Source organism: Ahaetulla prasina, chromosome 3 (genome assembly GCF_028640845.1).
Source record: "Ahaetulla prasina isolate Xishuangbanna chromosome 3, ASM2864084v1, whole genome shotgun sequence".
NCBI lineage: Eukaryota > Metazoa > Chordata > Lepidosauria > Squamata > Colubridae > Ahaetulla > Ahaetulla prasina.
Window position 1 is genome coordinate 229,768,102 of NC_080541.1, and position 25,255 is coordinate 229,793,356.

Genomic DNA, 25,255 nt, shown 5'->3' on the forward strand with positions numbered 1-25,255 from the left:
GATTTTCTTGCCCAATAAAGGTGTTTATAATGTATATGCCTGCCTGTGGTTTCCTCTCTCGTACCGAGTACTTTAAATAGGGGGCTGAAACATTTATTTTATTTTATTTTATTTATTTAGTTTGTCAAGCATGTATGAGAAACATACATGAACCAGGGGTGAAATCCAGCAGGTTCTGACCGGTTCTGGAGAACCGGTAGCGGAAATTTTGAGTAGTTCGGAGAACCGGCAAATACCACCTCTGGTTGGCCCCTGAGTGGAGTGGGATTGGGGATTTTGCAGTATCCTTCCCCTGCCACGCCCACCAAGCCACGCCTACCAAGCCAGGCCACGCCCACCAAGCCACACCCACAGAACCGGTAGTAAAAAAATTTGGAAACCCACCACTGGGATGGTGGCTATCTTGAAAGACGTCACGATGACAAGAAGTTGCATTTGGATTCCTGCCTAAATTTTAAGACTTTCAGGCTCAGAACTGAGGCCAATGTCGCTGATTATTCCCCCAGTGTTATACACAGAGTCCTCTACTTATAACGGTTCATTTAGTGACCGTTTGAAGTTACAACAGCAAATGAAGAAAATGACTTCTGACCAGTTTTCACACGACCGTCGCTGCCTCCCCAGGGTTACGTGATCAAAACTCACTTACTTGGCAATGGGGGCCTCTGTGGCTCAGACTGCTAAGACAGTCTGTTATTAACAGCAGCTGCTTGCAATTACTGCAGGTTCAAGCCCCACCAGGCCCAAGGTTGACTCAGCCTTCCATCCTTTATAAGGTAGGTAAAATGAGGACCCAGATTGTTGGGGGCAATAAGTTGACTTTGTATATAATATACAAATGGATGAAGACTATTGCTTGACATAGTGTAAGCCGCCCTGAGTCTTCGGAGAAGGGCGGGATATAAATGCAAATAAAATTTTTTTTTTAAAAGAAAAGGACTCATATTTATGACGGTTGCCGTGTCCCGGGGTCATGTGATCCCCTTTTGCGACCTCCATAAAAGCAAAGCGCACAGGGAAGCCGGATTCAACTTAACCACCGCATGACCATCTGAACCATTCAGTGATTCACTCAACAACTGCGGCTAGAAAGGTTATAAAAGGGGTCAAAACTTACTTAACAGCTTAGCAACGGAAATGTTGGGGCGTTAGTTGTGGTCGTGAGTCGAGGACTACCTCAACCTAATGCGATTTTGCGGGAAAGAGATTACATGTTTTTCGGGGTTTAATCTGGAAAGTGAGCTAATGAGCTTTGAGATTGCTTTTGGTTTTAATCCCCCTTCTTACGCAAAGACGGAAGCATTCAGAAGTTTTATCTCGCCCGAGGTCTTAACTGTTCGGTTTAGAAGGACAAAGATGCCTTTTGTGGCACCGAGTGATTTGAATGAGAAACTGACGTGAATCCCAAGAGTCTGGCATCTCTAGGAGAAACCCAACGGTGTCCAAAACCAGCCCTCCATTAACTCAGTATCACCTGGGAGGGCCACCAACGCATTTCTCAAAATAATGCTTACATTAAGCGATAGGAAATCTGGGCTAAATCAGACTTTGTGGTGCCTAGAATGGACCGCCCTTTCTAAAGAAAACTTCGATTGACTTCAGATCGAGACCATATTTTGAAATCCACAAGTCACCTCAATCGATCAGTGGAGCAGAAGTTGGCTCCAGAAGGTCGGGGTGCTCCATCGCTGGAGGTTTTTAAGAAGATCCTGGACAGCCATTTGTCTGAAAAGATATAGGGGGTTGGATTAAAACAGGGGTCTCCAACCTTAGTAACTTTAAGGTTTGTGGATTTCAACTCCCAGAGCTTTGCTGGCTGAGGAACTCTGGGAGTTGAAGTCCAGAAGCCTTAAAGTTACTAAGGTTGGAGACCCCTGGACTAGAAGACTCCCAAGGTCCCTTCCAATTCTGTTATTCTGTTATTCAGTGGAATGACTTGCCTCCAGAAGTTGTGGGTTCTCCATCGCTGGAGGTTATTAAGAAGAGAATGGCGAACCATAATGGTATAGAATCTTCTGCTTGAGCAGCGGGTTGGACTAGAAGACCTTCAAGGTCACTTCAGAATAACGCTGTTATTCTGTTATAACCAGAAATGGACACAGTATTATACATATGAAGAACGGTTACAGGAATTGGGTATGCTTGGTCTAATGAAAAGAAGGACTAAGGGAGACATGATAGCCCTGTTCCAATATTTGAGGGGCTTCTACAAAGATGAGAGGGTCAAACTATTTTCCAAAGCACCAAAAGCCAAGATGTGAAACGATGGATGGAAACTAACCAAGGAGAAAAGCAATCCTGAACTAAGGACAAATTTCCTAGCGGTGAGAGCAATCCACCAATGGAACAACTTGCCTTCAGAGGTTGTGGGAGCTCCATCGCTGGAGGCTTTCAAGAAGAGAGTGGACAATCATTTATCCGAAATGGTATAGGATCTCCTGCTCAAGCAGGGGATTGAATTAGAAGACCTCCAAGGTCCCTTCCTATTCTATCATTCTGTGTTCTATGTTCCAAGTGTGGTCTCACCAACGTAGTATAATGCAGTACTAGAACTTCACATGATCTTGAGTCTATCCCTCTGTTGTTGCAGCCTAGGATTGCATTGGCTTTTTTGGCAGCTGCAACACACGGCTGGCTCATGTTTAAGTGATTGTCCACTAGGACTCCTGCATAGCTACGTAGCTACACGGCATAGCTGCAGGGGTGAAATCCAGCAGGTTCTGAAAGGTTCTGGAGAACCGGTAGCGGAAATTTTGAGCAGTTCAGAGCACCGGCAAATACCACCTCTGGCTGGCCCCAGAGTGGGGAAGGAATGGAGATTTTGCAAAATCCTTCCCCCAGGAATAGGGAGGGAATGGAGATTTTGCGGTATCCTTCCCCTGCCTTAGTAAGACCACACCTAGAACACTGCATCCAGTTTTGGTATAGAAAAAATGTCGAGACTCTAGAAAGAGTGCAGAGAAGAGCAACCAGGATGATGAGGGGACTGGAGGCTAAAACATACCATGAACAGTTGCAGGAATTGGGCCTGGCTGGTCTAGTGAAGAGAAGGACCAGGGGAGACAGGATAGCATCTTCCAATATTTGAGGGGCTGCCACAGAGAGGAAGAGGGGGTCAAGCTATTTTCCAACTGAAGACCAGACAATGAATAATGGATGGAAACTGACCAAGGAGAGATTCAACCTGGAAATAAGGAGGACTTTTCTGACAGTGAGAACAATCAATCAATGGAACAGAAGTTGCCTTTGGAAGTTGTGGGAGCTTCATCCCTGGAAGCTTTCAAGAAGAGACTGGACTGCCATCTGTCAGAAATGCTGTAGGGTCTCCTGCTTGGGTGGGGGGTTGGACTAGATGACCTAAAAGGTCCCTTCCAACTCTCTTAATTTTTATCTTCCAAATTTTTGTAAGTGTGAAAAAACCAACCCTTCCTTCCCTCCTGTTAGAGACAATGCATTTCCGATTGTGGAACCGGCTGGGCATTTGATACCTCTGGCTTAATACTCCGTTCCAGAATTACAACTCATTACAAAGACTGAACTTTGAGAAATCAGATAAAAAGAGAAGGCTGAGCTTATTATCAACATATCCCTGGCACCCGCCCATCACCACTCACCGCCTGCCATTGATATAAATGGTGGTGCCACTTCTATAGTTCTAGAACCTGGAGGAGGAGGAGGAGGAGGAGGTGAGGTGGCTATGAACAGCCTAGAAACCGACTGAAAATTAGCAGGTCAAAAGCCAAGAATCTCCATTCTCATTTAGTCTGAGTAGTAAAAACCAAGGTAAAGGAGGGCAGGGTGGCTGGTTGGGTGAAGTTCTTTGGTTTTATTTCTTTGAATTGTTAATTACATTTTTCTACTGCCCTTCTAAAGGGACGCGGTGGCTCAGGGGCTAGGACGCTGAGCTTGTTGATCGAAAGGTCGGCAGCTCAGCGGTTCGAATCCCTAGTGCTGCCGTGTAACGGGGTGAGCTCCCATTACTTGTCCCAGCTTCTGCCAACCTAGCAGTTTCGAAAGCACGTAAAAATGAAAGTAGAAAAAATAGGGACCACCTTTGGTGGAAAGGAAACAGTGTTCCGTGAGCCTTTGGCGTTGAGTCATGCTGGCCACATGATCACGGAGACGTCTTCGGACAGCGCTGGCTCTTCGGCTTTGAAACGGAGATGAGCACCGCCCCCTAGAGTCGGCAACGACTAGCACGTATGTGCGAGGGGAACCTTTACCTTTAGCTTTTACTGCCCTTCTCCTTGGTAAATTGACTTTGAGCAGCTCCTGGATCAATCAATCAGAATAGAGCTGGAAGGGACCTCAGAGGTCTTCTAGTCCAACCCCCTGCTATACCATTCCAGACAAGTGGCTGTCCATAAATTCCACTTCATCATAAAAAGATGAAGAGAAAAAGAGTAGAAACTTTTAAACTATGTAAGTTAAAACGTTTTTAAACTATGCAGACAAATCAGGAACCAAGAGACGGACAGTAACAGATTTAATAGGTTAACCGAGTTGGAAGGGACCTTGGAGATCATCTAGTCCAACAGGAGACTCTACACCATTTCTGACAAATGGATGAGGTCTTTTTACCCTGTCAATCACCATTTCATCAAATTATAATTTCCTATTCGAGCGAAGGAATTATTGCACCCACGTGCAGAAATCTTAATAACACAATGTACTTAGCTCAGGGATCATCCGGGACCCAGAGTTCAGAATTATAGAGTAACAGACTTGGAAAGTACCTTGGAGGCCTTCTAGTCCAACCCCCTGCTTAGACAGGAGACCCTATGCCGTTCCAGACAAACAACTGTCCTGTCTCATCTTGAAAACCTCCAGTGTTGGAGCAACCACAACGTCTGGAATTCAACCCTAAGCAACAAATATTCTGTTGGTAGAATGTACTTGAATTCAAATTGTATCTAAATGACAACCAATCATTTGTGGGTTTTGTCTCTGACTTGCATTTTTCGGGGGATGCAAATGCTCCAGATGTGTTGGAACAAGGCTAGCTAGGCCCCAGATTGGTGCCATCTGTATCTCTGAGGAATGATGTCTGGAGAATACGCTAGCTGAGCCTTCTTTTTGTTCAGGGTTGATAAATTTTAGGAGTTGATACAGTCCGTCTAACAATCTTATCTCCTTTTCTCAATTCCTACTGAGAAAGTATATGGTACCGAAAGGTTGATCTACTACCAATTAGAATAGAATAGAATAACAGAGTAGGAAGGGACCTTGGAGGTCTTCTAGTCCAACCCCCTGCTTCTCTCCTTGATTAGTTTCTACCCATTGCTTCTTGTCCTGCCTTCAGGGGCTTTGGAGAATAGCTTGACTCCCTCTTCTTTGGGGCAGCCCCTGAGATATTATTATAATTATAAATATAACTCAGTTTCAGGAAAAGGCTCTTAATGGAGTTATAAAAAATTATCAGAGGACTTTTCACCAATGGATCTGATGTTCTTGGCCACAGCAGTGAGGTGGCCAAGGAGTGCTCAGGTGGCCAAGTGTCTTATCTTTTAATGCACAATTTGTTATGTGTCTATGGATGTTCTCCATCATCCAAAAGGCAACTTGACTTTCTTGTGGGGAGGGTGTTTCCCCTTGAAAATCCTTCACTTCTCATCCAAGAACCTTCTTCAGTTCTGAAGTTCTTCAGTTCTTGGATGAGAAGTGAAAAGTTTTCAAGGAAAAACAAAAACAAGGAAGTCCACTTGCCTTATGGAAAAAGCACCTTTTGGCACGATTTGCTATGGTTTGCCACCTCTGGAGACTTCCGGTCTTCCATTCAATCCCCAGCGAAGATCTCAAGAAGAAGTTCTCCTGGTAGCCTTTTTCAGAAATATCTCCTTCTTTTCTGGAGCTCTTCAAAATTGGTTGGCCAGGTTCCCCTTCAGAGAAATCTTCCACTCGGTTTCTCTCCCCGCTAATTAGAAATTTTGAGAGGACGTCTGTACTCAGCTCCAGTTGCATCTCAGCAGGTCCCACTTGACCAAAGATGTTAGCGGCCTGGGGCTTTCTCGTGGTCTGTGCTTTGCTGACCCCCTCCCAAAGTCAACTCCTTCCAACTGACGCGGTCATCCGAATCAACTCAGGCGTCTTGCATAATGGTAAGTCCAAGAAAGCCAGCAAGGAACAAGGAGTTCAAATAAATTTGTTTAGCAGGGGCCCCTCAGCTTTAGAACTGACCTCCTCAGGCAAATGACAGAGAATAGATGTTGACTTGGTGATCATTAGATGCATAGATGTTTCCATCATTTAATTCCAGCTAAAAATAAATTAGGACCTTTGGTAGTAGATCCTCCTCTTTGGGGAGTACGCTACCCCTAGAGGTGCACATGGTCTTGAGTATCCTGACATTCCAGAAGACACTTAAATCTTTGCAGGGTCCTTGTTGCTCTCTGAGCTTGGCTGTTTTCTTGCAAACATTTCATGACCCACCTAGGTAACAACATCAGTGCTAGGAGGGAGTGGGATTTATGGAGAGGCAGAGGAGGAGGAAGAGGAGGAGGATTGTGGAGGCCTTGGTGCTCTCTGAGCTGGGCTGTGTCAGGGTTCTGATAGATGCCCTAATTAAATCATGAGCCTCGAGCCAAGCTTCAAAAGAAATCCAGTTATTTATTAGGAGCTTCATGTCGGCATGTTCACAAATGAAGCCAACTCTGACCCCACATAATTTACAGCCCCAATCATGACCCTGTTTTCCCCCTACCCCAGGGTATGTCATCAATCACATTCACCAACGGAGCAATTTCACTGGTTGTAGAGATCACTCCCCTCCGGCCAGTGTGAGTAACCCTGGGAGACAGCCTTGAGAAAGATATGTCTGGAATGTGCTCCTGTCTTTGGCTGCCATGCTGTTTTGCTGGTTTCCCATCCCCCTTGCCTATGGTCACTCGAGAGCAGACCAGGGATACTTTGCGAGTTGACAGGCTGTTTGCTTGCAGACATTTCATGACCCAACTAGGTAACATCATCAGTGCAAACCCTCCTCCCTTCTAATACTGATGATGTTACTTAGTTGTGTCATGAAACGTCTGCAAGAAAACCACCAACTCAGGGAGCACCAAGGACCCATCATTTCAACCCTGAGCTATAAATATGTTACTTTATTGGTATTTAAGACTATCTTTCTTCAGGATTGCTAAGGGATGGAGATCTGAGTGGACATCCAACTGTTTAGCGACCACCTCCTATGATTTTCATTGTTTCCTGTACTTGTCTATTGCTCAGGGTCTGACTAAGACAAGCCAGAACTATGCCAAAACAAATTCAAATAAATTAAATTAAAATTAATAAATTAAAATCATCTCCCGACAACATGACCATGGAACACGAGTGTTTCTGACATTCCAGAAGACACTTAAAGAATGTTTTTCTTCAGGAATGGTCAGGCTTTGAGTGGACGTCCAGTTTTTAATGTTCTCATGATTTTAAGTGGTTCCTAGACTTGTCTACTGGCTCAGGAACTGAGGACAAACCATAAATATGCTTAAAAAAATTGCTCCAGAAGACTGTCTTTCTTCAGAGATGGTCAGGGATGATGGTTTGAGTGGACATCCAGCTTTTTCATGGACGGTTTCCACATTTTTAATGGTTTCTTTTATGTTGTTTACTTCCCACTACCAAACACTGGATGTTCAACTGCATCAAACCGTTGTTCCATCTAGTACTGTCTACTCTGCTTTACCTAACACCCATTGATGCAAGCTGGTGGACTGTCAATGGTCTTCAGGAGTAGAGAAGGTCCCTATTTGGAAATGCTGGGGGTTGAACCTGGGATCTTTGCATGTAAAGCAAGTGCTCAACCTCAAAATCACTCTGGTTGGACTGTCCATCAAGGACATCCTTCTATTCCTGATCTTTGGGGCAAGAAAGGAAAGAGACAGATAGCAATGGAAGGTGTTCCACTGCTCTTGAAATAAAAACTAGGTCTTATTTATAAAAGGGCACCTCAGATGTGGAACCTGCTAATCCCCAAAGAGCCAAGAAGGATTGTCTTGTCCGTCCCTGTTGTTATGTGCAACCTCCTTCTTCTTTTGTTTTCCAGCTGTCAGCAACTCGATGGCCCAAAGCAACGCCCTTCAAGGCGCCATGAGAGAAGTGCCCCTTGGCAATGGAGGTGGTGGCGACGGTGGTCTACTAGGAGGCCTCCTGGGGGGCGGCGGGGGTGGAGGCCTCTTGGGAGGCTTACTCGGAGGAGGTGGTGGTGGAGGAGGACTTCTTGGAGGTGTGCTTGGTGGTGGAGGAGGAGGGGGACTTCTTGGAGGTCTGCTTGGTGGTGGTGGAGAAGGAGGTGGTGGAGGACTTCTTGGAGGTCTGCTTGGTGGTGGTGGAAGAGGAGGAGGTGGAGGAGTAGGTAGACTTCCTGGAGGTGTGTTTGGTGGTGGTGGAGGAGAAGGAGGTGGTGGTGGTGGAGGAGGAGGACTTACTGGAGGTGTGCTTGGTGGTGGAGGAGAAGGAGGTAGTGGAGGACTTCTTGGAGGTGTGCTTGGTGGTGGTGGAAGAGGAGGAGGTGGAGGAGGAGGTAGACTTCCTGGAGGTGTGTTTGGTGGTGGTGGAGGGGAAGGAGGTGATGGTGGTGGAGGAGGAGGACTTCCTGGAGGTGTCCTTGGTGGTGGAGGAGAAGGAGGTGGTGGAGGACTTCTTGGAGGTGTGCTTGGTGGTGGTGGAAGAGGAGGAGGAGGAGGTAGTAGAGGAGAAGGACTTCTTGGAGGTGTGCTTGGTGGTGGTGCTGCAGGAGGAGATGGTGGAGGACTTCTTGGAGGTATGCTTGGTGGTGGCGGAGGAGAAGGAAGTGGTGGACTTCTTGGAGGTGTGCTTGGTGGTGGTGGAGGAGAAGGAGGTGGTGGTAGACGAAGGCTTTCTAGAAGTGTGCTTGGTGGTGGCAGAGCAAGAGGAGGTGGAAGAGGAGAAGGACTTCCTGGAGGTGTGCTTGGTGGTGGTGGTGGAGCAGGACAAAGGGTACCTCTTGGTGGGATCCCTGGAGGCTTGTTTAGAGGGAGGAGCATCAATGCTGCTGCGGGTGGCAACCGTGGAGGTCCAGGTGCCGGAGGTCTGCTGGGTCAAGGAGGCTTGCTGGGTGATGGAGGTCTGCTTGGCACTGCAGGAATTCTTGGTGGCGGTGGGGGCCTCCTCGGCAATGGAGGCCTGCTGGGCAACGGAGGCCTACTTGGTGGAGGTGGAGTCCTCGGCATCCTTGGGGAAGGAGGTCTTCTCAGCACAGTCCAAGGGCTGACGGGGTAAGAACGTCTTGTTGATTTATTCTCTTCCTAGGGACCCCAGCTATAGAAATTGTATCCTTGGGCAAGTAAAAGAATGATCTGCTGGTGACATGCTTCTCAGGCTGGTGATCATTGGATGCGTTGCAAGGCATCTAATGTGTTGCAGCTTCCAAAATTTAACTCAAATTAAGAGTACTAGAACTTTTTCTAGCAGACTTCCTCACTGTCTGTCCCCGGAGGTACACTTGGTCCAAAGTGTTCCAACGTTCCAGAACAGGGTTCTCCAACCTTGGTCCCTTTAAGACTTGTGGACTTCAACTCCCAGAGTCCCTCAGCCAGCTTTGCTGGCTGAGGAACTCTGGGAGTTGAAGTCCACAAGTCTTAAAGGGACCAAGGTTGGAGAACCCTGTTCCAGAAGATACTTAAGACTACCTTCTTCATCGGTTTTGGTCAAAGATGAAGGTTTTGAGTGGACAGTCACCATTTTATGGACTGTTGTCTTGATTTTAATTGTTTCCTATCCTGGTCTCTTGTTTGGGATTTGAATAATTGGGACAAGCTATAAATATGATAAAACAAACATATAAATTAAAATTATCTAATTGTAACATGAAACATAATTTGGGATTGGACGGTGGACATCAAACCTGATGTGCATTTAGCTAGGAGCCTTTCTGATTTCCAGCCTAAACTGGCTCCTCTACAGTCGATGGCTATTGACTCTGTCACTGCTTCTATTTGCAGATTGCGAATTGTGGAACTGACCCTTCCCAAGATCAACCTGAGGCTTCTACCTGGCATTGGGGTTCACTTGGATTTGTACACCAGAGTGGCACTTAATGGGAAGAGGTAAGCAGAATGTATGGTGAACGGTTGAGAGAGCTACATTAACATGTGCTAGAAGGAAGTGCAGAGAAGAGCAACAAAGAGGATTAGGGGACTGGAGGCTAAAACATATGAAGAACGGTTGCAGGAACTCGGTAGGTCTAGTTTAATGAAAAGAAGGACTAGGGGAGACATGATAGCAGTCTCAGGGGTTGCCACAAAGAAGAGGGAGTCAAGCTATTCTCCAAAGCACCTGAGGGTAGAACAAGAAGCAATGGGTGGAAACTGATCAAGGAGAGAAGCAACTTAGAACTAAGGAGAAATTTCCTGACAGTTAGAACAATTAATAAATGGAACGACTTGCCTGCAGAAGTTGTAAATGCTCCAACACTGGAAATTTTTAAGAAAATGTTGGATAACCATCTGTCTGAGATGGGGTAGGGTTTCCTGCCTGGGCAGGGGGTTGGACTAGAAGACCTCCAAGGTCCCTTCCAACTCTGTTGTTGTTGTTGTTGAAGTAGGGTTTGTGGAGAGGAGGAGGAGGAAGGTAGGAAGGAAGGAAGGAAGGAAGGAAGGAAGGAAGGAAGGAAGGAAGGAAGGAAGGAAGGAAGGAAGGAAGGAAGGAAGGAAGGAAGAGAGGGAGAGGAGGGAGGGAGGGAGGAGGAGGAGGAGGAGGAGGAGGGACTGTGGGGCCCTTTGTGTTGAGCTTGGTTGTTTCATGACCCAAACTAGATAACATCATCAATGCTAGAACAGACTGGGATTTGTGGATAGGAAGAGGAGGAGGAGGAGGAGGAGGAGGAAGAGGAGGAGGAGGAGGAGGAGGTGGAGGAGGGGGCGGATTGTCCTTGGTGCTTTCTGAGCTGAGTTGTTTTCTTGCAGATGTTTCATGACCCAACTAGGGAATATCATCAGTGCTAGAAGAGCGTGGGATTTGGGAAGATGAAGAGGAGGAAGGGGTTTGTGAGGTCCTTGGGGCTTTATGAGCTGGGTTGTTTTCTTGCAGATGTTCCACATGTTGTTCATGAAACATCTGTAAGAAAACCACCAAACTCAGAGAGCACCCAGGACCCCACAAACCAAACCCTGGGTGATGACCTGGACAGTGTTTTCTTTTCCCTTCTGTTTCAGCCTCCTTGGTTTGCTTGACATTGCCGTGGAAGTGAACATCACAGCCATCGTCCGTCTGACAATGGACAGCATTGGCTACCCTACGTTGGTGATTGATCACTGTGACACGCTCCTGGGAGGCATTAAAATTAGGCTTCTTAGAGGGTGAGCATCATCAGTCCCTCCTGTGCCCTCACCTTCCTGACCACCTTCACGTTTTCATTTGTAACATTTGTTCGTGCTTATTATAGCTTGTGATCTAAATACAGGTAGACCTCACAACAACCACTCATTCAGCAATCATTCAAAATAGCAACAGTGCTGAATGAGTGCGATTTGTGTCTGACGCTTCATAGTTGCGGTTGCCGCAGTGTCCCTGTGGTCACCAGATCACAATTTATGCACTCTTTGACCAGCTTGCAATTATGACATTGCGGCATTCCATACTCATGTGATTTCCATTGCGACCTTTCCTGCCGGCTTCCCACATGCAGAGTCACTGGGGAAGCCGGCAGGAAATTGCAAGTAACAGATCCTCACTTAACAGCCCTTGGTGATGCGCTTAACAAAAATAACTGGGATTGCTGGAACTGCCTTTGCAGTTGTGTGAAGTCACCCTTAATGACCACATTGTTTAACGGTAGAGTTTTCAGTCCCAGTTACCATCGTTAAATAAGGACTACCTATGAGGACAATTGTGTTTATTTTAGCCAACTCGAAGGCCAACATTTAGGTTTCCCCTTTAATTATGCCCACTAATTCTGTAAAAAATCGCATGTGTGCCAACAATAACTCTTTCTACTGACTTCCTTACCCATCAACACACAATTAAAAGTGGGTTTGAATTTTTAGCAACCTTTTGTGTGTTTTCACAGCTTCGTAAGGTGGCATAAAATTAGGCAAAGATTATCTGAAGCGCTCAGTTGGAGAAGGTCTTCTTGGACCATACATGGATAGCTCCCATGTGCCCCTGGAACTCTTGCCTCCTCCAAGAAGAGCTGAAGGCCATCCTCAAGGCTATCTCTCTTGGTCTTTTGAACATCAGGTCCACCATAACTTAGAGGAGGGAGATCAAGAGCCTGGACACACTTTTCAATTTGATGTTTCTTTCTTGGCGAGAAACCTTGAAGGTTTGTGGGAGCTAAAATGAGAAGATCTGACTCAATCAGAGCCAGCAGCTGTGCTAAGGGAGATACCACTTTGTTCCCCAAAAGTTCTTCTGCCAATTTGTTAAACCGGAGATGTTTCTCACGTCCTTGTTTCATTCTTCTCTGCAGCCTTCTTCCAATTGTGGACAACTTATTAGCCCGTGTCCTTAACAGGCTCCTTCCTGATCTGGTAAGTGAGGAGATCGGACTGGACAGGCAAGTAGCTCAGAACCATAAACCCAACAAGACTTGCTTATTTATTTATTTATTATTTGCATTTATATCCCGCCCTTCTCCGAAGACTCAGGGCGGCTTACACTATGTTAGCAATAGTCTTCATCTTATTTGTATATTTATATACAAAGTCAACTTATTGCCCCCAACAATCTGGGTCCTCATTTTACCTACCTTATAAAGGATGGAAGGCCGAGTCAACCTTGGGCCTGGTGGGACTAGAACCTGCAGTAATTGCAGGCATCTGTGTTAATAACAGACTGTCTTACCAGTCTGAGCCACAGAGGCCCAGGTGGTGGGGCCTTTGTGTGGTGACAAAGGCCCCACCAGGACTCAAAGGCTCCCAATCACAAAACTTAATGTCTATGGAGATTCTCAGCCATCCAGGTCATGGTTGTCCCAAAGGTGCTTTTTCAAGAAGCAACCCGACTTTCTTGTTTTTCTTCGAAGACAGATCTTACATTGGGGAAACAAAACAACCACTTCACAAATCCATGGCACAACATAGCAGAACAAACCCATCAGGATTAGATTCAGCAGTCCATCTTCATTTAAAAGATAAGGGCCACTCTTCTGAAGACAGTAAAGTCCATATTTTGGGCAGAGAGGACCGCTAGTTTGAAAGAGGGGTCAAAGGGGCTGTTGTGTCTTGTCCGCTCTCACCGCAGCCGGGGTCTGCTTATCTGCTCCCGAACACGGAGGAATGTATGCCTCCTGGCCCCAGTCCTGGCTCCATGCCCAGACAAGCTGCAGAGGAGGGGGCACCTCCTGGTCCCAGCCCTGGCTCCATGCCCAAGCAGGCTGCAGAGGAGGGAGCATCCCCCGGCTCCAGCCCTGGCTCCATGCCCAGGCAAACGGAGCAGCTAGACCCCTCCCCCTCCTCCACAGCATGTGAGCCTGAGGAAAGTTTACTTCCAACAGCTGATTGGAGTGACCATCGCATCAGAAGACTGGATAGGCGGAGGCAACAGAAGGAAGGGAGGGGCAGGCCTTAATGAGTGCTGAGTCATGGAGCCACACCCCATGGCCTATATAAAGGATCTGCTTTCTGGCAGTCTCTGAGTCAGGCAAAGTCAAACTTATCTTGCTGAAGTCACTTTCTGGTCTCCTGCCTGCTCTGAGGACTTTGCTAGGACTTTGGGCAGAGCTGCAGAGGCACGCCTGATTCGGATTTCCCTGACCCGGCCGTCAGCGGAGGAGTGGGACACGACAGGGGCCATCTGTGTCCAAACTGAACAGCCCCTCTCTCGACAGAGGGGGAGGGATACGACATCATCTACCTCCAATCTACAACACAGTCCTTTCAGTAGTTCCAAGAAGGCGCCACACCCATTTGCACCGCTCAGGTGACCCTTAAAGCACAGACAAACCCCACAAGTGGCCTCAACGACCCTCTAAAACAGGGGTCTCGAACCTTGGCAACTTTAAGCCTGGAGGACTTCAACTCCCGTTAATTCCCCAGCCAGCAAAGTATTCTGGGAGTTGAAGTCCTCCAGGCTTAAAGTTGTCAAGGTTGGAGACCCCTGCTCTAAAAGGATGCAAATGACCAGCTGTCTGCAAGGAGTAGAAATCCTTCCATTCCCCACCATCCAGCAAGAGCTGAAGAAGCTTCTGGGATGAGAAGCGAAACGTCTTCAGAGAAAAACCAGAAAGTCCAGTTGCCTCTTGAAAAAAAGCACCTTTGGGACAATCACAAAACTTGTCCAGGTGCGCCTGTGACCTTGACTGTCTTCTTCCATACAATGAAGAAACTAGCAAGGACGGAAGAGGTGGAGATAATCATGGATAGCATAGTTTCTTTATCTCTTTTGCTAATTTGTCTCCTGACATTTGTTGCAAGGAAGTCACATACATTTTAAATTTTCCAGCTTTGTCCCGTCCTTGATGTTGTCCTGGGCCTTGTTAATGACCAGCTTGGACTTGTGAATTGTGAGTTTTGTGCTTTCTTCTTCCCATAAATTTGAAAACTCTTCTTCATGGTAGAGAGAATGAAAACCAGGGGTGGGTTCTACTTATCTTTACTACCGGTTCGCAACGGGACCACGCGCGCGCTTGCTTCGCTCGCTTGCGTGAACACTTCTGCGCACGCACAGAAGCTTTCTGATGACATCCTGGTCGGTGGGCGGAGCCTCCTGCTGGTTTTACTACCAGTTCTTGCGAACCGGTCTGAACTGGGGGCAATCCACCACTGGTGGAAATAGACCAGGAACCAACGTTTTTTCTCAGTTCTATATCATTGAAAGATTGGATTCTTCTTCTTCTTCTTCTTCTTCTTCTCCTCCTCCTCCTCTTCTCCTTCTCCTTCTCTTCTCCTTCTCTTTCCTCCTCCTTCTTTTGTTCTTCTCCTTTTCCCCTCCTCCTCCTCCTCCTCCTCTTCTTCTCCTTCTGATTTTCTCCTTTTCTTTCTTCTTTCCTTCTTCTCTTCTTCTCCTTCCTCCCTCCTTCTCCTCTTCTTTCTCCTCCTCTTCCCCTTCTCCTTCTTCTCTCCACTTCTTCTTTCTCCTCCTTTCCTCCTCATTCTTCTCCTTCCCCTCTCTCCTCCTCTTTCTCATCTTCAGAAGAGAAATGTAGCTGAAGATGGCATCTAGAAAGCCCAGACCATGTTGTTCTAAGGATAAGCAACTTGATAATGCCAATATAGGGCGCTGTCAAGTGATGGCACCCGTTCCATGGTATCTCTTGACCTTCTCGTTTTTCTACAGCTCTGGTTCCTCTGGGCATACTGGGAAGCGTCCAGTATACGGTCTCCAGCCTGCCATTGGTCACTGGACATTTCCTGGAGATTGATTTAAATGTAAGTCTTCAATGGGAGTTTGCTCTGCTGCATTGCTTCACTTGCCTTCTGGTGCCACCAACTGGTCTTGCGAATTATAGAATCAACTCTCATCGTAGTTTCAGAGATATTGGGGTCTGCATTTTGGACTCATTAGGTAGCACTTCCAACCAGTGGTGAAATTCAAATTTTTTTACTACTGGTTCTGTGGGTGTGGCTTGGTGGACGTGGCTCGGGCATGGCTTGGTGGGTGTCGCAGGGGAAAGATACTGCAAAATCCCCATTCCCTCCCCAATCCTGGGGGAAGGATATTGCAAAATCTCCATTCCTACCCTATTCTGGGACCAGCCAGAGGTGGTATTTGCTGGTTCTCCGAACTACTCAGAATTTCCGCTACCGGTTTTCCGAATTACTCAAAATTTCCGCTACAGGTTCTCCAGAACCTGTCAGAACCTACTGGATTTCACCCCTGCTTCCAATGGAGAAAATGGAATGATGGTAATTCTAGTTCCAATAAAATTAGACCAGTAGTAGTTCTCTTAGTAATTCCAGTTCTTTACAACACAGCAAATCATAAAAGCAACTAACCAAGACTCATCTTCATTTAACGACCCCATAATCCCTTGCAGGTTGGAGTCTCGGCAACTGAATGTAGCTAGCAGAGTGTTTAATGGCCGGATGCCTTTCCTGTTGCCAATGTGGAATTTTGTTCAGGAGATATATATATTTATTTATTTGTCGTAACAATATATACAAGTATTACATAAAGGATTATATAATATATAAACATATATATGAGGAGAAACAAGGTACTATAAACACACATATATATATAGGGGAAGAAACAATAGGACAGGAACGGTAGGCACGTTTGTGCTCTTATGCACGCCCCTTAGAGTCCTCTTAGGAAAGTGGTGAGGTCAACTGTGGATAGATTTAGAGTAAAACTTTTGGGGTTATGAGAAGAAACCACAGAGTCAGGTAATGCATTCCAAGCATATATAATTCTGTTACAGAAATCGTGTTTTCTGCAATCTAAACTGGAGCGGTTGACATTGAGTTTAAATCTGTTGGTAGCTCTTCTGATATTGTTATTGAAACTAAAAAAGTCATTGACAGGAAGGACATTACAACGGATGATTTTATGAGCTAAACCCAGGTCCTGTCGAAGGCGACGAAGTTCCAAGTTTTCTAGACCCAGGATATCAAGGATATATTCTCAATGTGCCCAGAGAGAGATATATCTGCCATTCATTCATTCATTTGAATTTGTCAAACAAAAATGAGAACAAGAATAAGAGAATAAAATACAATGATGATAGGCACGTTAGTGCACTTATACCTAGTATTGAACTCACAGCCGCCTGATTGTGAGGTGAGAGCTCCAACTCTAGGCCACCACACAACTGGTCAGAAGCAACTAACCAAGACTGATACTAACAAAGTAACAAATTGTATGACTGCAATTATGCTCTTAGGTCCTTGACTTATGACCACAATTGAGCCCAAAATTTCTGTTGCAAAGCGAGACATTTCTTAAATGAATTTTGCCCCTTTCAAGACCTTCCTTTCTTGCTACCATTGTTAAGTGAGTCACAGCAATTGTTAAGTGAGTCACACGGTCGTTAAGTGAACCCGGCTCCCCCATGGACTTTGATGGTCAGAAGGTCACAAAAGGGGATCACGTGACCCCGGAACCGTCATAAAAATGAGTCAGTTGCCAAGTGTCTGAATTTTGATCGCGTGACCTTGAGGAGGCTGCAACGGTCACAAGTGTGAAAAACGGTCAGAAGGCACATTTTTCAGTGCCGTTGTAACTTTGGTCACTGAATGAACGGTTGTAAATCGAGGACTACCTGTAACATGAAAATCCTTCTCCATCATTGTTTTATCTCTTCCTCCTAGACTGTGGTTGGGAACGCCGTTGGCCCCATCATCGACTACCCCCTGGGCAAGCCAGAATCTCCCCCTATGCCACCCAGGGTGCCCATGCCACCTCTACCACCCATGGAAGATACAACCAACTCTCAGCTGGGACTGTCGGTCAACTTCCTCAGCTCCGTGTTGGGCGTTTTGCAGAAACAAGGGGTCTTGAACCTTGACCTCTCCGATGGGATGGTGAGTTCGATTGGTTCTCAACGTAATTTCAAGACTTGATAGGGCAGCCTTTATCAACACTGTTGGCCAGGAAGTCCAAGATCTTGGTAGCCTTCAAGTTGGTCACAGAAGAAGGTGGCTCCTCGGCGCATTGAGAAATCTAGAACTTCAGACAACTGAATCCTTGAGTCCTAAAGAGGGGATTTCTATGGAGCTTCTCAGTCATCCAGGTCATGGTTGTCCCAAAGGCAACTAGACATTCTGGTTTTTTCTTTGAAGACGTTTCGTTTCTCAGCCAAGAAGCTTCTTCAGCTTTTCTTCAGCTGAAGAAGCTTCTTGGATGAAAAGCGAAACATCTTCAGAGAAAAACCAGAACGTCCAGCTGCCTCTTGAAAAAACACCCTTAGGACTAAAAAGGGGTTCTTCTGACCTCTGAATCCTGTAATCTGGATCCTACTTTGCTTAGCTCCATCTAGTTGGGTATGTCTAGTCTAAAAATTAAGGATTAAGGGTGACAGGACAGGGGTCAAGAAGAGGGGGGTCAACCTATTTTCCAAAGCACCGGAAGGCAGAACAAGGTGCACCAGATGGAAACTAACTAAGGAGAGAAGCAACCTGGAACTAAGGAGAAACTTTCTAACAGTGAGGACAATTAACCAGAGGAACTGCTTGCCACCAGAAATCGTGAGTGCTCCACATTGGAGGTTTTTAAGAGGAGACAGTCCTCTTGATAGTCATTTGTTTAAAACAATCATTTGTCTAAAATGGTATAGGGTCTTCTGCTTGAACAGTTGGAGGGCAGCTGGAAGGGACCTCCAAGGTTCCTTCTAGCTCCTATTATATTCTAAAAGTTGAAAAAAACAACACAATGTCTTTAATTCCATTATTCCGTTATTCAGTGGAACAACACAGTGATAGCTGTGTTCCAATATCTCAGGGGTTGCCACGAAGAAGAGGGAGTCGGGCTGTTCTCCAAAGCACCTGAAGGCAGGACAAGAAGCAATGGGTGGAAACTGATCAAAGAAAGAAGCAACTTAGAACTAAGGAGAAATTTCCTGACAGTTAGAACAATTAATAAGTGGAACGACTTGCCTGCAGAAGTTGTGAATGCTCCAACACTAGAAATTTTTAAGAAAATGTTGGATAACCATCTGACTGAGATGGTGTAGGGTTTCCTGCCTGGGCAGGGGGTTGGACTAGAAGGCCTCCAAGGTCCCTTCCAACTCTGTTGTTATGTTATGTTATGTTATGACTTGCCTTCAGAAGTTGTGGACACTCCATCACTGGAGGCTTTGAAGAAGAGATTGGACTGCTAATTGTCTGGAATGTTATTGGGTCTCCTGCTAGAGCGGGGGGTTGGACTAGAAGACCTCTACGGTCCCTTCCAACCCAATGACCCTATGATTCTACCTCTGGTAGAGAACGTTCCTCAGAGAAAAATGGAGTTAATTCTAAAATATTACACCCCTCACTCTTCTGTCCCTAAATTAAAAGGCTGGTAATTAAATACGCAAAACATTCTAGCTAATTTATGAGCAACAAGATAAGGGAGATTTGTCCTGAACCTACCCCTGGTCTGGTTGAGTTCCTGGATGAGGCTATCTGGTAATCTTCCTGGAATTGTAGGGAAGGATGTGAGTCCCAAAGGAAAAACATTTAAAAGCAAAATGAAGAGTATTTTTGTTTCTTTACCGAAATGATGGTTCTTTGGCTAAAACGAGCTCTGCCAGCCTTACAAGCCTTATCAGAGGGAATGGGCTAAATTCTGGATCCCTTGGAAGGAGACCGAAGCCCTTGTAGCGAGAAATAAATAACACATCACAATTATTTATTTACACTTATGGCTTATTGTGTTTCCTTCTCCTAGTACCCTGAGCTTCCTCCCCTGGTAACCTCGACTCTTGGGGCACTGATTCCAGCGGTAAGTCTCCTCGGCTTTGGAAAATAAATAAATACAACGATGCCTTTCAGAACTCGGCTGAGCATTGATGTGCATGAATAGCCTGCACCCAGTGTGTCCTTCCTGTTGTATCTCTGGCTCGGCAGTCGCGCCTGGGAGGGGGATGGAGGTGTCCTATGCACAAGGGGCTTGCACTCTCTGTATTGGTGGGTGGGTGGGTGGGTGTGCTTGGTATTGGGCACTTGGATGTATAAACAGAGAGTAGATCCTTTCTCTTCTAGGACGACTGATGTTACTGAGTTGGGTCATGAAGCGTCTGTGAGAAAACAACGAAGCTCCTCCTCCTCCCAACCCACCTGCCCTTCTTGCAGGAAAACCACCAAGCACTGAAGACGCACAGTCATCCTCCTCCTCCTCTTCTTCCTCCTCCTCTTCTTCCTCCTCTTCTCCACAACCCCAATACCCTGCTAGCACTGATGATGTTCCCTAGTTGGGCATTGAAATGTAAGCAAGGAAACCCCAAAATCCTTCTCCTCCTCCTCCCTTCCTTCCTTCATTCTCCTCCTCCTCTTCCTCTTCCTCTTCCTCCTCCACCCCAGCCCCTCCCTTTCCTTCTCCTTCTCCTTCTCTGTAACTCTGCCTCTCTTCTAGCACTGATGATGTTCCCTAGTTGGGTCATGAAACATCTGGAAGAAATCCACCAAGCTTAGAAGGCACCAAGGATCCCAAAATCCTTCTCCTCTTCCTCCTCTTCCTCCTCCGCCCCTCCTCCCCTTCTCCTTCTCCACAACCCCTCATTCCTTCTAGCATTGATGATGTTCCCTAATTGGGCATTGAAATGTAAGCAAGAAAACCCCAAAATCCTTCTCTTCCTCCTCCCTTCCTCCTCTTTCTCCTCCTCCTCCTCTGCCCCAGCCCCTCCCTTTCCTTCTCCTTTTCCTTCTCTGCAACCCCGCCTCCCTTTTAGCACTGATGATGTTCCCTAGTTGGGTCATGAAACATCTGCAAGAAAACCACCAAGTTCAGAGGGCACCAAGGACCCCAAAATCCTTCTCCTCTTCCTCTTCCTTCCCCTTCTCCTCCCTTCCTCCTTGTCCTCTTCCTCCTCTGCCCCTCCTCCACTTCTCCTTCTCCACAACCCGCCATTCCTTCTAGCACTGATGATGTTCCCTAGCTGGGTCATGAAACATCTGCAAGAAACCCACCAAGCTCAGAGAGCACCCAGGACCCCAGATTAAATCCCAAGCTGCGAAGATCCTCTCCTAATCTTGTATCTTTTCTCTGTGGGGGATCCCCAGATCTTCCAGAAATTCCCTGAGCCTCGGCCCCTCCTGCTGAAGGTCTCGGTCCCCGAGGCTCCCACCGTGAAGCTGCAGAAAGGCATGGGCTTGATCCAACTTCAAGCCACTGCAGAAATCTTGGCCATAGACTCTGGTGACGAGGAGAAATCTCTCTGCACTGTGAACATTGTGAGTATGAAACGATGACGGGGAGATTCTCTAAACAGTTTTTTCGGACCGTTCCTTTTCCTCGGTAACGTGGGAGCAAGAGTGACAGGCAGAGATTTCATCCGGACTCATAACAAGTTGACTTTCAATCGTCTGAGTCACGTTCCAGGTAGTCCTCAACTTATGATGCTCCGCTTAGTGACCGCTCGAAGTTCCAATGGATCTACTTGGGGAATGCTTATGACCGAGGCCCCTCTCCCACGTAGCCATGTGACCGTAATTTGGGCACTGCATTTATGTCTGGAGTCAGGTGACCGCATTTTATGACATATTCTTTATAAAATGTGTCCAGCAGTGTGCAGCAGCTGCCAAAAAAGCCAATACAGTTCTGGGCTGCATAAACAGAGGGATCACGTGAAGTGTTAGTGCCACTTTATAATGCCTTGGTAAGGCCACACTTGGAATATTGCATCCAGTTTTGGTTGCCTCGATGTAAAAAGGATGTTGAGACTCTAGAAAGAGCGCAGAGAAGAGCAATAAAGAGGATTAGGGGACTGGAGGCTAAAACATATGAAGAACAGTTGCAGGAACGGGGTATGTCTAGTTTAATGAAAAGAAGGACTAGGGGAGACATGATAGCTGTGTTCCAATATCTCAGGGCTGCCACAGAGAAGAGGGAGTCGGGCTGTTCTCCAAAGCACCTGAGGGTAGAACAAGAAGCAATGGGTGGAAACTAATCAAGGAGAGAAGCAACTTAGAACTAAGGAGAAATTTCCTGACAGTGAGAACAATTAATAAGTGGAACGACTTGCCTGCAGAAGTTGTGAATGCTCCAACACTGGAAATTTTTAAGAAAATGTTGGATAACCATCTGTCTGAGATGGGGTAGGGTTTCCTGCCTGGGCAGGGGGTTGGACTAGAAGGCCTCCAAGGTCCCTTCCAACTCGTTGTTATTGTTATTGTTATTGTTATAAAATCAATTTTTTTATCAAATTTATTGGCTGCCCACCTTAGCCCCCGATTCATAGAATATTATTCAGGTTTTTTTGCTGAAAACAAAACTTAAAGACCTCAGCACTTGTTTAAAGGATTGCTACAAAAAATTAAAATTTATGAGCATCATGAGTTATGACCACAATGGGCAGGCTCCATTATAGCCATAACATGAGGACTAGTACAGCATTCTGGTCTGCCTAAATTTGACGCTAGCCCGATCATCATCCAAAGCCTCGCTTCTATGTATAACTGGCCCTCGACTTTTCTTTTTTTTTTGCATTTATATCCCGCCCTTCTCCGAAGACTCAGGGCGGCTTACATTGTGTAAGGCAATAGTCTCATCCTATTTGTATATTATATACAAAGTCAACTTATTGCCCCCAACAATCTGGGTCCTCATTTTACCTGCCTTATAAAGGATGGAAGGCTGAGTCAACCTTGGGCCTGGTGGGACTAGAACCTGCAGTAATTGCAGGCAGCTGTGTTAATAACAGACTGTTTTAGCAGTCTGAGCCACAGAGGCCCCTTATGACTAGAATCGAGCCCAAAATCTCAGTGGCTAAGTTACTTTAGTAAGTTTAGTACGAGACAGTTACTAAACAAGTTTTGCCCTGCTTTATGACTTTTCTCACCACCGTTGTTAAGTGAATTGCTATGGTGGTTAAGTTAGTCACATGGTCATTAAGTGAATCTGGCTTCCCCCATTGACGCAGAAGGTCGCAAAAGGGGATCATGTGACCCCAAGTCCTAAATACAAGTTGGTTGCTAAGCATCTCAATTTTGATCACATGACCATGGGGACACTGCAATGGTCATTAAGTGTGGTGCTGTAACTTTGAATGGTCTCTAAACGAAGCACACGTCCTGTGTATCTTATTCCTGCACACTTAGGCCAACATTGCAGATTTTAGAATAGAATAGAATAGAATTTTTATTGGCCAAGTGTGATTGGACACACAAGGAATTTGTCTTGGTGCAGATGCTCTCAGTGTACATAAAAGAAAAGATACGTTCATCAAGGTACAACATTTACAACACAATTGATGATCAATATATCAATATAAATCATAAGATTGCCAGCAACAAGTTATAGTCATACAGTCATAAGTGGAAAGAGATTGGTGATGGGAACTATGAGAAGATTAATAGTAGTGCAGATTCAGTAAATAGTCTGACAGTGTTGAGGGAATTATTTGTTTAGCAGAGTGATGGCCTTCGGGAAAAAACTGTTCTTGTGTCTAGTTGTTCTGGTGTGCAGTGCTCTATAGCGTCGTTTTGAGGGTAGGAGTTGAAACAGTTTATGTCCAGGATGCAAGTGATCTGCAAATATTTTCCCGGCCCTCTTCTTGATTCGTGCAGTATACAGGTCCTCAATGGAAGGCGGGTTGGTAGCAATTATTTTTTCTGCAGTTCTAATTATCCTCTGAAGTCTGTGTTTTTCTTGTTGGGTTGCAGAACCGAACCAGACGGTTATAGAGGTGCAAATAACAGACTCAATAATTCCTCTTTAGGGGGGAAAAACAAAATAAAGGTGGTTTTTGGGGAAAAAGCACCTTTGCGATATTGATAAAATGCATCTGTTTCTGTCCTTCTAGGATGCTTCTTTGCTGGCCAAATTTTCTGTCGAAGACAACAAGCTCAAAATCAGCGCTCAGCTAGACAAGTAAGTTGAGGCCCTTATTATTTCCCTTTCTCGATGCCTTTTTAAAGAAAATTTTTCAGTGGTTTTAATTGGATTTTCTCTGGCAGCTGTCTTAACCGCAATCTTTTTTTATAAAGTAGTGGCCCTTCTGAGGATGACTTTGGGGTAGGGGGTCCAGCTTCTCCCCTTCCCCGTTACTTCTAGGTTGGAGAGAAGCAAGCTAGAACTAAGGAGAAACTTCCTAACAGTGAGGACAATTAACCAGTGGAACAGCTTGCCACCAGAAGTTGTGGGTGCTCCATCAATGGAGGTTTTTAAGAAAAGATCGGACAACCATTTGTCTGGAAATAGTTTAGGGTTTCCTGCCTGAGCAGAGGGTTGGACTAGAAGACCTCGAAGGTCCCTTTCAGCCCTATGATTCTATTATAACCAATGGAACAGCTTGCCACCAGAAGTTGTGGGTGCTCCATCCCTGGAGGTTTTCAAGAAGAGACTGGACAGCCATTTATTCAGAATAGTAGAGAGTTTCCTACTTGGGCAGGGGTTGGACTAGAAGACCTCCAAGGTCCCTTCCAACTCTGTTATTGTGTTCTGGTATATAAAAGTACTTAAGAATGCAATAACGTAGTCCTCGACTTACAACCGTTCATTTAGTGACTGTTCAAACTTACAATGACACTGAAAAAAAATGACTTACGACCCTTTTTCACACTTACGACCGTGGCAGCATCCCATGGTCACGTGATCAAAATTCAGCCGCTTGGTAACTGACTCACATTTATGACGGGGGCAGCGTCCCGGGGTCACGTGATCCCCTTTTGCCACCTTCTGACAAGTGAAGTCCACGGGGAAGCCAGATTCACTTAACAACCATCTTAGTAACTCAAGAACTGCAGGGATTCACTTAACAACATGGCAGGAAAGGTCCTAAAACGGGGTCAAAACTCACTTAACCGGTGTCTGGCTTTCTGGGCTCACTTTGTGGTCGTAAGTCGAGGACTGCCTGTATTCAGAGATGGATCTGCCACGAAAGAAGCTCCGGTCAAAGATGAGGAGTGGATCACGCAAAATGTTTCGTGGCCTTTCGTGGGATGTCATCCGCTGCTCTGTGACAAGTTTTATGTCATGAAAGGTTTCATAAAATCTGCCAGTTTGCCTACTCCATGGGAGAGACCTGGGCCACCGATTTTATGCGCTTTTTGTAAGTTGGCCCATTGGGGGTATTTTGGTTGAAAAAGTGCTGCCCTAAAATGCACCATTTTGTCCAGTTAAAGATTACACACAAACAGTAGCATTTTATTGATATATAAGTGCACATACAAGACTTAATTTGTCCATACCTTCCTTCTCGGCCTCCTTGCCTCTGTCTCTCCCTTCACCTTATTTTTTCCCTCCTTCCCTCCATGTTATTTCCTTCCTTCCTTCCTTCCTTCCTTCCTTCCTTCCTTCCTCCCTCCTCCTCCTCCTCCTCCTTCCTCCTTCCTCCTCCTCCCTCTTTCCTTCCTTCCTTCCTTCCTCCCTTCCTTCCTTCCCTCCTTCCTTTCCTCTCTATCCTGCCTGCTCCCTCCCTCCCTCCCTCCCTCTCTTCCTTCCTTTCTTTCTTTATTTCTTCCTCCTCCCTCCTCCCTCCATTCCTTCCTTCCTCCCTCCTCCTTCCTTCCTCCTCCTCCCTCCTCCTCCATTCCTTCCTTCCTCCTCCTTCCTTCCTTCCTCCTTCCTTCCTCCCTCCTCCTCCTCCTTCCTTCCTTCCTTCCTCCTCCTTCCTTCCTCCCTCCTCCCTCCTTCCTTCCTCCCTCCTTCCTCCCTCCTCCTTCCTCCCTCCTCTCTTCCTTCCTCCTTCCTTCCTCTCTATCCTGCCTGCTCCATCCCT

At 46.1% G+C, this 25,255-nt stretch overlaps 1 protein-coding gene across 1 annotated transcript in view; it reads left to right on the forward strand.

Annotated features, from left to right (window-relative positions):
• Positions 1 to 5,986: 5,986 nt before the first annotated feature.
• Positions 5,987 to 25,255, forward strand: part of LOC131195097 (BPI fold-containing family B member 4-like) — a 30,980-nt gene continuing 11,711 nt past the window's right edge. Inside the window, exons 1-14 of the mRNA XM_058176725.1 lie at positions 5,987 to 6,098; positions 8,039 to 8,091; positions 8,135 to 8,335; positions 8,444 to 8,981; positions 9,035 to 9,230; positions 9,957 to 10,061; positions 11,169 to 11,312; positions 12,425 to 12,485; positions 14,398 to 14,458; positions 15,232 to 15,323; positions 17,208 to 17,420; positions 19,267 to 19,320; positions 20,598 to 20,768; positions 23,339 to 23,406. Coding sequence (XP_058032708.1) covers positions 5,987 to 6,098; positions 8,039 to 8,091; positions 8,135 to 8,335; positions 8,444 to 8,981; positions 9,035 to 9,230; positions 9,957 to 10,061; positions 11,169 to 11,312; positions 12,425 to 12,485; positions 14,398 to 14,458; positions 15,232 to 15,323; positions 17,208 to 17,420; positions 19,267 to 19,320; positions 20,598 to 20,768; positions 23,339 to 23,406 — 2,069 coding nt within the window. The remainder of the gene's footprint in view (positions 6,099 to 8,038; positions 8,092 to 8,134; positions 8,336 to 8,443; positions 8,982 to 9,034; positions 9,231 to 9,956; positions 10,062 to 11,168; positions 11,313 to 12,424; positions 12,486 to 14,397; positions 14,459 to 15,231; positions 15,324 to 17,207; positions 17,421 to 19,266; positions 19,321 to 20,597; positions 20,769 to 23,338; positions 23,407 to 25,255) is intronic.